At 38.8% G+C, this 13,790-nt stretch overlaps 1 protein-coding gene across 21 annotated transcripts in view; it reads left to right on the top strand.

The window, feature by feature from the left end:
* The window catches only part of TRPM3 (transient receptor potential cation channel subfamily M member 3), a 931,696-nt gene that overhangs the window by 637,233 nt on the left and 280,673 nt on the right, over positions 1–13,790 (top strand). For all 21 annotated transcript variants that reach the window (XM_017873090.1, XM_017873069.1, XM_017873076.1 and 18 more), the window contains exon 6: positions 1,121–1,292. In XM_017873090.1, coding sequence (XP_017728579.1) covers positions 1,121–1,292 — 172 coding nt within the window. The remainder of the gene's footprint in view (positions 1–1,120; positions 1,293–13,790) is intronic.

Below are 13,790 nucleotides of genomic sequence, written 5' to 3'. Positions count from 1 at the left end.
CTTTCCTGTGAATTTTGATGATTCAGCACAGTGATAGCTGTACTGAGACCACGTAACAATTAGCCTGTTGAATATTCTCTTTCTATAATCTTGAGTCAAGTTCTTACCTAAATATTTTAGGAGTAGATTTCCAACCCATCATCTTATGTTTCCACTGGGTCTAAGCAGTGTGAGAAAGGAAAATAAGCATAGATTTTTGGAATCAGGCAGACCTGGGTATGAATTCTGATTGTGTGTGTGGTAGACTCTCAGAAAAATTACTTTACCTCTCCATTTCTTGGTTTCTTCGCCTACAAAATGAACACAAGAGCATCTATTTTGCAGGATCATCGCAAGGAATATAGATAATATGTATAGAGCAACTAGCTCACAATAGGTATTGCTATTCTTTTATACAAAAAAAAAAAAAAAAAAAAAAAAAAAAAAAAAATCTGAAAGGCCGCACTGAAATTGCTCTATTTTAAGTAGTGTAATTCACCATGAAATTAAAATAACAGCAAAAAAGGTAGAATGAGACAGAGTTGAACATTTTGGGCCTGATTCATATCTGTCTCATGAGACAATTATTTTATATTCAAGATTTCCACCTAAATAAGGTATCTAGTAAGAACAATGCTGATTTTAAATAAGAGACCCTCAAATTACTGAATGGGATTGACAGAAAGGATCACATTTCTCCTAGCGTCCCGCCACCTTCTCCAGCATTATAATTGTTCTGCTGTGCCTATTAATGTGTGGACATGTTAGAGAAAGGAAAGAAACAAACTAACAAGATTGTAACATTGTTTTGGGCTCATTAGCAAACAGAAGGTTGACTTCAAAATGAAACAACAAACAAATTGGCATGCCAGTTTTTTAGTACAATGAGAGCACATCTCTATTTTCTGCCTCATTTCAGTAAATAAATAAATACTCATTTAAGCACAGTCTTGCTTTGAATAACTTTTGCCATAAATCTTGCCTCTATCCAAAGCAATACTAAGAAGAAGATGTAGACTGTACTTTCACTGTACCACAGAATTGATGTTCTTTCTTTCTCTCTTTCCTCTGTCTGATTCTCCTTTTCATGTCTTGTGTTCTTTTTTTCTGATGTCTGCCTCTTCCATTTGATACCCTGCAGGTTGTCCGGCCATATCAGACCATGTCCAATCCCATGAGCAAGCTCACTGTTCTCAACAGCATGCATTCCCACTTCATTCTGGCTGACAACGGGACCACTGGAAAATATGGAGCAGAGGTGAAACTTCGGAGACAACTGGAAAAGCATATTTCACTCCAGAAGATAAACACAAGTAAGTAGTGGTTGTTCCCACTGGCATGCCTCGTAAGAAGTGTGCTGAAAGTGAATAACTTTGAGTACACCATGCAGCAATGTAATAAAAACTGAAGCAAGTTTTAAACACGAACCACGATTTCTACTGAGCCAGAGCTTAGAATGAAAGGAAGCCATCCAGAGGAGAACAATTGGAGGCATAAGAAGTGATTACACAATTAGTGACTCCAGCTTATGTATCATGTGTGAAAAATTCAACTCCATCTGGGGTGTATGTATGCAGATAAGCTTTCTCTTCAAACTTTTCCTTCATCATCTACATGGTATTCTAAGGAGAAAAGGCACCCTAGAGAAAATGTTTCTATTTATTAAGCTTTTTTTGGTGGCTAAACAGAAAAGCAAAAGAATCAGATTTTGATCTTAGCACCGATCTGGCTGTGCAGTCATTTCACAGAAATTGAACATTCACTCTCTAAGCTAAAGCATCATGTGAAACTCTCTCCATGAAATTTTAATTGTCTCAATTTTAAGTATGTATTCATTGTCTCTAGATATATATGGATTTAGATATAGATAGATGTATATGTGAACCACATAGTACATCGTTACACTAATATTATCTCTTAAGTGCATAAGAATCTCTATTTGCTATATTTATTGTGTAAACATTTGTTTTAACTGTGAAAGGTAGCATCATCAAAACAGCAATGCGCCCCAGATCACTAAGTGGCTTGCATTTAAATGCGATTTAGGTATGAAAGCAATCTACTGTCCCGCCTCACAAAATAAAATTCAATTTGTTTTTATAAAGTAATAGGTGAGGCTGCATGGCAGGCTCAAACTTTGTGGTAATTAGATGTCCCATCAGGGAAACTTTGATCTAATTGATTGAAATTCCAAAGCCTACAATTCCAAGGAACAAAAGATTCCCTTTGGCTAGATGAGTTTTCAGAGGTTCTGTGTACTGTGATTCAACCTGTCCAAATCACTTTTCTCTTCTCTAGATTTTTCTCTGCACCTGCCACAAATGGGTCTTCATTTCTGTAGCCACCTTCTTCCAAAAACTGGGATGTTAGCTTCATCAGACCACAACTTCTCCTTCCTACACTCTCTTTTCTGATCCCACCTTTTAGGGACTGCTACCATTTAAGTGTCATGTTTCGTGGTTTCATATTTTTCACAGTGAAACCTGAAATAATAAATTTTGACCTAGGTCTGAAATAAAAATTATATTAGGAATTTTCCTTCCCCAACTGTCTTTGGAAAGACGAAACACAAGTATTATTATCCCAAGGTGAACATCTTCTGGAAACAAAAAGAGTAGAAAAGACTAGAAAATATACAGAGACCAGCAGAGATCAAATGTAACAAAGCATTGTGATCAGTGGGTGGTAGGTTTTGCTGTAAATACTAAAATTGAGTTCCATTACAGTAGTTGATAGAATGGCAAATGTTATGTAATCAGTGATATCTATTTAGGTTTTTATAAGCTACAGCATGACTTTTTGTATGCCATCAGGTTAAGAATGAGAGCTTAAATAGGACTGAGCTGGAAGCTGAAGAGGATGAGAGCAAGGAAACAAGGAATAAATTCAGGGTCCAGCTCAGTACTCGGTAATAAGACAAAATCGGTCCAGACAGGAAAAGCATGTCATTGTGGCAGGCCCTGGTGGCAGCTGGGCTGGTTAGCCAGTAGTGTGGGTAGCAGGCCTAGGTATGTGTTTGTGTAAGTGATGCACCCAGCAAAGGGGATGGGAGCTGGAGTTAAAACCCAGCCAGAGCCTAGGTTTTAGTCAAGCCTTGGTGCCTTCCAGAATGCCTAGAGGAAGGGGGTGCCTTTTTCTAATTGATCATCCCAGAGGGAGTGCCCTTTTGCAATGTACGTGCCTGGAGGGGTGCCTTTCTTCAGAAATGGCAGAGCTGCTGCATGTATGGTTGGCACTGCAGGGGAGGCCCAGGGAGGCTCATGGACAGTGGCCTGGCCTCCCTGAGGAGCAGAAGCCAGCAGCATGGAGCTGAAGAGCAGGCCACAGTAGATGATCAGCATGTCAGGAATGCTGGAGGAGTCACCACCAGACACTAATCTTTGGGTAGATCATCAGGGACACATCACATTCCATTTCTGGAAGCACCAGACCTTTGCTAGATTATCAAGGCAGATAGTGGCACATGGGCACATTGACAAGCAGGGACCCGTCAGGAGTCTAGAGTACAAAAGAGGGGAGAGGCACAGATCCAGGACCACGGGACTTACTTTTGGGACTGTATTTGTGGCTTCACAGAGGCCCACAGTCTCCTTTTCCAGTGAATATATTAATAATTAAATGGTAAGAGGAAAGTTATAAAAGCCCAAGAGAAATTCCGAAGTCACAGGAAGTGAAAAGGCCCAAGGTAAGGAATTTGTGCATGAGCTGTAGTGAATGTCAAGAGTTGGCTCCTATAGCAGTTCTACCCCTGAACTTAATAATGGTAGGGTGACCAACTTGTCTCCGTTTGCCTGGGACTTTGTTAGGTTTAGCAGCGAAAGTCCCAAATCCCTGGGCCCCCTCAGTCTGGGCAAACTGAGATAATGGGTCACCCTACAAGTGAGTGACTCATAAATCATTAGGTCAACTTCCCTCATTACTGTACTCAGCCCCCAAAGTCGGGCGGAGCAGCAAGCTCCTTAGAAGGTAGGGAGTGATCCAGGCTCTTTGAAATAGATAAAGCAGGACCTTTGAGGTCTCCATTCAGTTAACAGCAAAAAATGCTCACTGAAAACACAAAGGCCCTCCAGAACAGCACTGACAAAGACACAAAGACAGGTAAAAGTAGACCGGGTCTTAACATGAGAAACAGCAGAAGAATACAGACCTTTAATGCAATCCTCAGTCAGCAATTTGGAACAGCAAATCTACTTTCTAACATGGACATTTTGTGGTTCTTCTTTTTAAAAATAAAATTTTATGGCCGGGCATAGTGGCTCACACCTGTAATCCCAGCACTTTGGGAGGCCAAGGCAGGTGGATCACGATGTCAGGAGTTCGAGACCAGCCTGGCCAACAACATGGTGAAACCCACCTCTACTAAAATACAAAATTAGCTAGGCATGGTGGCGGGCGCCCTGTAATCCCAGCTACTCCAGGAGGCTGAGGCAGGAGAATCGTTTGAACCCTGGAGGCGGAGGTTGCAGTGAGCCGAGATCGTGCCATTGCACTCCAGCCTGGGTGACAGAGTGAGACTCCATTTCAAAAAAATAATAAATAAAATTAAAAAAAAATAATAAAATTTTATTCTATAAGGTTTATCCCAACCATTCCATTTACTTTTCATTTCCTGCTTCAGAAGTTTAGGAAATCTGATTTACAAATGTGGAATTCAATTGCCTGAAAATGAAACTCTATACCACAATAACAGTGTCTACCACGTCTTACACTCAGGATGGCCCCAGGGAGGTCTGAACGCCCCTCAGCATCTCCTTGCTAAAGTGCCACACCCCTTCATCACTTAGGGGTGACCTGCATACTGTAGTATCCTATCAACTAGCCTGTTTTGTTTTCTTACATAAATGGTGTAATCTTCTGAAGAATATTTCCCCTAAACATTAAGTGAATCCTGTTCAGGAGACTCATAAACGCTTTTTCATCAACATGACAATGATCACTGAAAACACACTCCAAGCCCCAGTGTTTGACCTTTTTCTCCACGCTCTGACTTTCATTGTCCCTCCTCCCCCATGCGTTCCTACAGCCAACAGTCAGGACTGAAGTATCATCATCAGTTAGCGATGGGCTTTGTTTATAAAAGAGAAGCCTTTCAGACATGAGCAGTTACCTGCCTCACAATGCTCTCCTGTCTGCCGTTTTTTAAACTTCAAATTTAATATGCAAGGAACAGTTTCAGTCATTCCTTTAGCAAATAAATACTTACTGAATTCCTATTAAGTAGCAGTCATGGTTAAGGTCTAGAAAAGCAGCAATGAACAATTCATTGAGCTTATATCAAGGGGGCAACCAGAGTAATAAGTAAGAAAACGACTAACTGTGTGGTGGCCGATAGTTTTAAAAAGTGCTTTCGAGAAAAATAAAGCAGAGTAAGCCATCTATCTGTGCACTTGTGTGCATGCACATGTGTGCATTGAGAGGATAGTTTCCATTAGGTGATCAGGAATGGCCTCTGTGAGGAGGTATCATTCAGGCAACAACCTGAATGAAGTGAGTGGCCGGCTGTGAAAGAGCATTCTCTGGAGAGTGAAAGCAGGAACTAAGTCACCAGGTGTTCAGTGAGGAGCAGGGAAAGCTTGGTAAAGAGTTGGAGCTTATTCTAACCAAGATTGGATCTGGGACGTTACAGGATCTCTCTTATTATTTAAAACATCACTCTGCTATTGTACGTAGAGATTAGATTGAGATAGAGAGCAAGATGAAAAACAAGGAAATGCCTTCAGGAGGCTATTGCAATAAGGCAGGTGAGAGGTAACTGATTTGAAAAAGGGTGGCAGCAGTGGAGGTAGTAGAAAGTGGTTGGAGTTTGTGTGTGTGTGTGTGTGTGTGTGTGTGTGTGTGTGTGTGTCTGCATGAGGGGTGGGGGAGCACTGCAGGGGAAGCCCAGAGAGGCTCATGGACAGCAGCCTAGCCTCCGTGAGAAGAAGAGCCCAGCAGTGCAGAGCTGAAGAGCAGGCCATGGCAGATGGTCAGGATGGCAGAGATGCTGGAGAAGCTGCCATCAGATGCCAGTTTTTGGGTAGATTGTCAGGGACATATCACATCCCATTCATGAAAACACCAGTCCCTTGCTAGATTATCAAGGCAGATGGTGACACATGGGCACATTGACAAGCAAGCACTCAGTCAGGGAGAAGTCTGGGGTACAAAGTAGGAGAGAGGCACAGACCCAGATACCAGGGCACTTACTTTGGGGAACACACACACACAAAGGCACACACACAGAAGACAAAGCTTTGTTTTTGAAATTGTGGTAAAATAAATATACATAACCTAGAATTTACCATTTTAACGATTTTTAAGTGTGCAATTCAGTTTCATTAAATACATTCACATCGTTTTTGTGCAACGATCACCACCATTCATCTCCAGAACATTTTCACCATTCCAAACTGTAACTCTGTACTCATTAAACACTAACTCCCCATTACTCATTACCCCTTCCCCACAACTCCTAGTAGCCACTCTTCTACTTTCTATCTTTATGCATTTGTCTATTTTAGGTACTTCATATAAATGGCATTATAAAATCTTTGTCCTAAGATATATTTTGAAAATAGAGCTCAAGAGGGCTTGCTATTGAATTGAGCATTCAGGGTAAGCAACAGACACTTCAACGGTGATGCGTGGTCATCCTTTGAGACACCAATGTATCCTTAAAACAGTGGGATGACATGAAAGCCCCTAAGGAGTAAGTGTTTACCGAAAAGAAAGGGGCTGAGGACTAGTCTCTAGGGAATTTGTACAAAGTTTTTGAGAAGGGGTGAGGTTCCACGCAGAAATAAAGAACATGCACAAAGAAAGAACAGGAGGAAAAGCAGAGTATTATGGGCACAGATGTGGGTAAGATGGGACACTTTCTGGTGGAAAGATAAGGTGATTCTCTAAACATAGCTTCTATATCTACCTAAAATAATACAGGAGGTTATTGGCTAGGAGTGTGTAAGAGGAGAAGGTGTTGAAGATTAGAGACAGAAAACAACTACAGTCAGTTTAGAGACTGGGAGAATGAACAGACTAGGGAAATGTGGAATTCTCATGCAGCACAGTTGGTATTTGCGGTTGTAAATTTAAAGCGGCATGAATCATCAGAGTTGTATGGTTTTTTTCCAGCCATGTTCAGTTACAGTGGTAGAATAGTCATCAATCTGGGATTTTACCTGGCAAGTAGGAAACAGAGATGAGAGGCAAGAAAAAGAAACTGATTTATTCTCTATATATCTGTATCCCTGAAGTACCATTAGTGTCTATGAATGAAAAAAAATGTTATGCCTGACATTTAAAAGAACATAAAGTCATTAACCGAGAGTAGATTGATGTACAGAGAGATGGTTAAGTAAATTATCAAAAGTGACCCACACTTTTAAAGTGTTTAAATAAACAGGTTCATAAATAATTTTTAATATTTATTTTACTGTTGAGATATTTACATAAGTTGGACCAACTTAATATATTGCTGGAAACATAGTAGCTGCTCAATAAACATGTATTAGCTTAAAGAGTGGATACCAAGGGACTACTCCAGAAAGTAGCATCTATGTATCCTGATAAGAATTTAAAATTCTTATAAAATTGTTATTATTAAGGAATGTTATTATAACAACCCCATAGCTATCATCCAGCCTCTACATTTATCAGCCCTTGGCCAATCTTGTTTTCTCTATCCATACACCCACCTACTTCCTCCTCTGAATAATTTTGAAGGAAATCCAGACAGCATATCATTTCTTTTATAAATATTTCAGTACAAAAGCATTTTTAAGCCAATGTTGACCACACACAGGCTAGATCTTAAAATATTTCCTTAACTCAGTAGCAGCATCATGGCAAATATGGGTCTAAGAATTTTTTAACAATTCTTTCAAAAAATAAAAATTAAGAAATACACTATTGCATGCTGAAATTTATCTTAAAGATTTAACAATCATCTTTTCTAGTTGCAAATTCAACTTTCAGCTAGCCAAAAACTATTTAAAATGAATATTACATTGCAATTCTTAGAATTCAAGATTAGAAAAATCTTCAGCAATTGTGACTTTCTTTTAAAGGTTTAAAGGAAAGAGTATAACTTTTGGGAGAAGGGGAAGTCTTTGCCTGTTGCTAGTGGCATAAAGTAACAGTGGCAGGTAGCCTGGGAGTTGAGATCGTCAGGGTTCTGTGACCTTGGGCAAGTTATTGTGTTTGACTTTGTTTCTCCATCTGTAAACTAGGGATAACAATTCCTCACAGTGAGTTGTGATTAAAGGAATCAACATATCATTCTGTTATGTGGCAGTTCAAAAACATTGATTCCTCTCCTGCCTTCTTGGTGGTTCAGTGCCATGTGCCATGTCTACACAGCCTCACTGCCATAGGTTCCAACCACAGACTTGAACCCTCTCCCTCAAAGCCCACCAGAGCCCAAGGTGTTCATCAGAATGTCTTATAACAGGCTCAGTGCAGTGGCTCACACCTGTAATACTAGCACTTTGGGAGGCCAAGGTGGGCAGATCACCTGAGGTCAGGAATTCGCCATTGCACTCCAGCCTGGGCAACAAGAGTGAGACTCTGTCTCAAAAACAAAAAACAAACAAACAAACAAACATGTCTTATAACAAATCATAACCTGGCTCTGCTTGTTAAAGAGAAGTCTTATACTCTCTTTAGTTACAGAAAGGTTCAAAGGGAAAAGTGGAGGCTCAAAATTAGATTCTGCTACTTATCACTACGCCTCTATTATTTGTTACAGAGTAATTTAATAGTCACTGCAGCAATAAGAAATATATTCTAAACTGTAGTTGTCCCTCCTGTCTCAGTAAACAGAGAATAATAGAGAAAATTTCAGCTTTCTTTAAAAATCCAAGCTGTATCAGTGTCTTCGAGTAGTCATAAATGGCAGTAGGATTGTTGAGTACTCTACTTGTTGCAGGTGTAGGAACTTGAGCTGAATATGAATTGACCCAGACTATATCTTGAAATATTAGATTCGAGTCAACATCAGATTTTTTTCTTGTAATTTGCCATTTTATTCAAAAAGATTAGAAGAGGACAGAAATCTAGTTCTTTTCAGGCTCCATTTGATTGGGGTGTTATTCCTTTGTCTTTGAATTATATTTTAGGTTAGGCTAAATGGACACTTTGTTTGGATTGCACATCTAATTAGATTGTGAACATCAACCTTGGGTATAGGAAATTTCATTACGAGGCTAGAATTTTCTGACTTTGTTATCTCCCTACTTGAAAGTGAAATCTATGTCATACGTAATCTAGTCTAAGGGATTATTTCCCCATGGCAGACCTTATAGATATACCTATTTTGCAATAGTAATTGATAGAGTGTCTGGGTAGGCTTAGATTCCCATAACCAGTGCTTTTGCTACTTTCAAAGTTTGCTTGGGGGAGAATTTGAAGCTCCATATTTTTCTGACATTTGAGCATGGCCTCATCTGATGAAGCCACCTAGAGTACCTTTCTCTAAAGCAGCAGATCAAAATGGGCTTAGCATTTCTAAGTAAACAAGGAGCAGAAAGGATTGCAGGATTCATAAAATGTAATCAAATTTGGTATTTGGGGATATTGATATTTAGAAATAGCTGCAAAAATATGTTTTATTATAAAGTTCCTAAACCAACACATCTATTTATCTCTGATTGTGTGCCTCCCCTAGGAGACACTTTAAAATGTGAGAGATGGGATTTGGGGTTGTCACAATTTCTGGTGCTTATTAATGGCATGGGAGAGGGGCCGGGAATGTTAACATCCTACAGTATGCAGGGCAGTCTCACATGAAGAATCGCCTGGCCCAGACACCAACAGCATCTCTTAGGAAACACTACTCAGAGCATGTTATCCTTAGTTTCCTTTTTTCTAAATCTTTCCCATAACCCTCTCCTCACTTGGCGGGACCACACCCTTCTATAAGGTAGCCTATACAAGTATAAAGACATATGTAGAGGAAACATTACTAGTGAATGGCAGTGAGATTCAAAATACGTATTTAACAAACCTGTGAAGGCTCTGGCATCCTCAATCCACAGCAAGCTGGACATCAGCCCTGGTACCTCCTTCAAATCCTAACGTCACTTGCTATTGGGAAGTTCTTCCCCATATCTAATTTCACTTGCACTGGATCTTAAACCTCTTCTCTCCCAGATGAGGACAAAAGTCATTGTCTGTCTTAGAGCTCTCGGCATATATGAAAACTAAATATACTTGAATTGACCTTCTTCCGTAATAGCTATAGGAGGCTGTTTTTCATGGGAAGAGACACACCGACTTGCTTAACAGGCAGAACTAGCTCATGGAGCAAATCGGATCAGAATTTCCAATTCGGCAGCACCCACTTTTAGCACCACTGCTTTATATGTTTCAGGCTAAGGGACTCCAGAAATGTGCTCAAAGCTGGGCACCTTCCTGTCAGAGTCCTTGACGCTCAGAGAAATCCTACAATCCACAGTTATTAGCTGACTTGGGGGAGAGGCAAGGGCCCAGAAATGTGGGTGCTTTACCTGTGGGTCCCTGGACAGCCTTTTAACTCGAGGGCATTGCCTAGGATATTGTTTAATAAATCAAGGTTTTAGCAGAATAAAGAGTTACTAAATTGAATGCAAAGAGAACTCTAACATGTAATCTATAAATTACTGAGAATTATTTTGGAAATAGGCCGGAGGACTAATATAAATCTTAAGTGAATGAATACATTCATGAATCATGCTTTTCAAAAATTCACATTCCATTTCTGGTATATGTCTTTCGTTTCCCTGGACTATATAGTAAAAACCCTACATGTATTAGTAGTTTTCTTTTGTTAAATTTTGAAGCCAATTTGTCATGGGACTCTGACAGAGGTTATCTAACGAGCACCGCTGACGTCCTCAATAAATTTACCAATATCTCTGACGCCAACACTGACGTTAATGTTGTGCACAACAAATGTTCTAAAAAGAGTTTAAGTGACTTGACCCGTTCACTTTATTATAAGAGATATAACACTTCCAAAAAGATACCAAAATATTTTAGTAATGGCAACATGATTGAAATAAACATGTAGTTTCCTGGGAAACTCTTTTTAGAGATTATATATATGAATAAACAATATATAATAAATATGACATATTTATTTTTATTCTTATTATGGTGGTTAAGTAAGTCTCATTTCTTTGCATTTATAGTAAATAAACAGAGACCAAGACTGGGTGGTCTGCAGTAGCACGGGGAGATAGGAACATGACAAAAGGGAGGTATGATGTATGAGTTTCTAATGAGAATTTATTCTGGGGAGCTTTCCATTTTAGAGTAACTTGTGTATTCATATAGTAAGAGATTAGATTGGCAGGAGATCTTCAGGTCTCTTACCCAACACTGCCAACCTAGCATGACACTTTCCCCACTGAGTCTCAATACAGTTCATAACATATAGCCTTAGTTAGGACACAGGTCCTGCCTCAGTAACAATGACTCAAACTAATAGATGCTTCAATGAGACAGGAGTTTTTCCTATTCATATGTTACTCTGAACATGAGGTCAGCTCTGATGTGGGTGCCTCACTCCTGTGAGGACTCATTTCATCTCCTGTGCTCTGGTACTCCTTGTTTGCATGCTCCATGGGAGCCTACTGTCACATCTACATTCTGGCCAGAAGCAATCAGGAAAAAAGAGCAAGACGAGGGCCTACCCTTCCTTTCAAAGGCACGGTGAGGAAGTCACACACACCATTTTAGCTCACATCTTGTGTGTCAGTATTTTGTCACATGCTAACGCCTTACTAAAAGGCGATTAGAAATATGTAGTCTTCATCCTGGACAAACACATAGCCAGCTAAAATCCTATCACTATGAAGGAAAGGAAGACTAGATATTGAGAGACAGATGGTCATTAAGAGTTGGCTGGAGTTGGCACATGAGATAAAATGTATCCGCCACTCATAAATAAGATATGTCTGTGTATTCTAATGTGCTCATTGAAGAACCTCGCTCAAAAATAGCTCCTGCAGCTGCAAGTCATAGCTGGCTCTTTTGCTCTTTACCTGTGAGCTTTTTAGTGATAAGTCTTGCACTAGCTCTGGAAATCAGGTTGAGACAAACTGCCTAAAAAAATATAGATTATTTGAGACCATCCTGGTTTAGTTAACTTTTTAAGTTAACAAACCTAAACAGATCCCCTTAGCCTCTAAATAATAATCGCATATGCAGCACCATGCATAATGCATCTGCATTCCCTAATGGATCCTTTATCACATATTTTGTTACACATCATTTGGTAGCATTTTAAGTTCCAAAATATTAAAAATAAATAGAAGTGTTTCTATGACACTGTACTCGTGATGTTAATGCTTGTAAGATGAATCCTGGAAGATAATTCTAATGTCATCTACACATGCCAGTAACCTTGGCAGCAGGCAGTAAAATGGAGGTTGGCCAGCCTCTCAAATCCATCCTGGAAATAAAAAGGTTATAACTGGGTCTTGGCCCTCTTGGGGGAAAGAACAAGAGACTTGTCCAGCCATCATCTGACTCTGTTGAAACATTTTAGGAGACTCTGATGAGCAGATGAGTTTGTGAGGGATTTAAAGGATTCTTATGCCAATTATCTAACTTGAAATTCTTATACTTTAATAACACCTAAGTGATAACTAATGATTTGGCAAGATACAGACAGTCCTGAAGGGCTCTTGAAACCTTCGGAATGCCAGTAAATATATAATTGAATGTGTTTGCTGACGACAATTATAAAAAGATAATTACTAGCTAGAGTTCTCTTAATAAATAGTGAACTGGGTCACTTTGTTTTAGCGATCAAGATACACAGAATCCAACTCTAGTTAGTTTTTGTTTTTATAATTTTAGCTCGCATTATTCAATGAAACCTAAATGGTAGCTCTATAGACAGCTGAGATTTCCTTTCCATCTTGTTAAGTGAACAAAGCCTAGGAGTATCTGTTGTCTTAGATTTAGTGAAACCACAAGCAAGCACTTTGAAAATAAACCTTGCCTTTTCTCTCGCTATACTCTTGTAAAACAATTTCTTTTGTGTGTGTGTGTTTCATATTTCTTAAATCCGTATTTGTGATGGCACTTTTTAAAATACTAGGGACACAACATTGAGAGAGAGCGAGAGAACAAGAGAGAAAATGAGAGAGAGAGAGATCTCCTATCAATATGGAGCTCACATTGTAGTGGAGATAAAAGATAAACTTTTCAATATATTATAGTACTAGAACTTAGCATTGCAAGCAGCAAAGAGAAAAAAAGCAACTTCTTTTCTTTAGCATGATAAGATAAAATAGTCTGCTTTTTAGTTTTTGTTCATTTTTATTTTTTAATTAACAAGTAAAAATTGTGTGTGTGTATACACACATACATATATACGTATGTATGTATATATACACACATACATATATACGTATGTATGTATATATACACACACCTATATCAAAACATCATGTAATAGTAGAAACATATTAAGGTAACAGTATAACATGTATATAAGATTATAATAGTAATAGTATAACACAGTATATAGAGTAATAGTATACACATGATGATAAAACAATTTCCTGGCTCAGTTTCTGGCTTAACATCTTTTTCCTCCACCATTTCATAATATCAAACTCATATAGCTATTGTAACTTTTTCATTCACACAAGCTAAGTTTCAGTAGAAAAATAAACTAAATGTTAAAAAAAAAAAAAACCTTATTAGAAAATACAGCGAACAAATGCAAAAGACAAGTGGCAATGCAAAGAAAATATTCACAACAATGATAAAGAGCTAATTTCCATAATATGCCGAGAGTATCTACAAATCAAAAAGAAAAGTATTAAAATCCTTATAGG

Source organism: Rhinopithecus bieti, unplaced genomic scaffold (genome assembly GCF_001698545.2).
Source record: "Rhinopithecus bieti isolate Rb0 unplaced genomic scaffold, ASM169854v2 scaffold_7648, whole genome shotgun sequence".
Taxonomy (NCBI): domain Eukaryota; kingdom Metazoa; phylum Chordata; class Mammalia; order Primates; family Cercopithecidae; genus Rhinopithecus; species Rhinopithecus bieti.
Note: the sequence above shows the minus strand (reverse complement) of the source record. Positions and strands in the feature narration are given on the sequence as shown.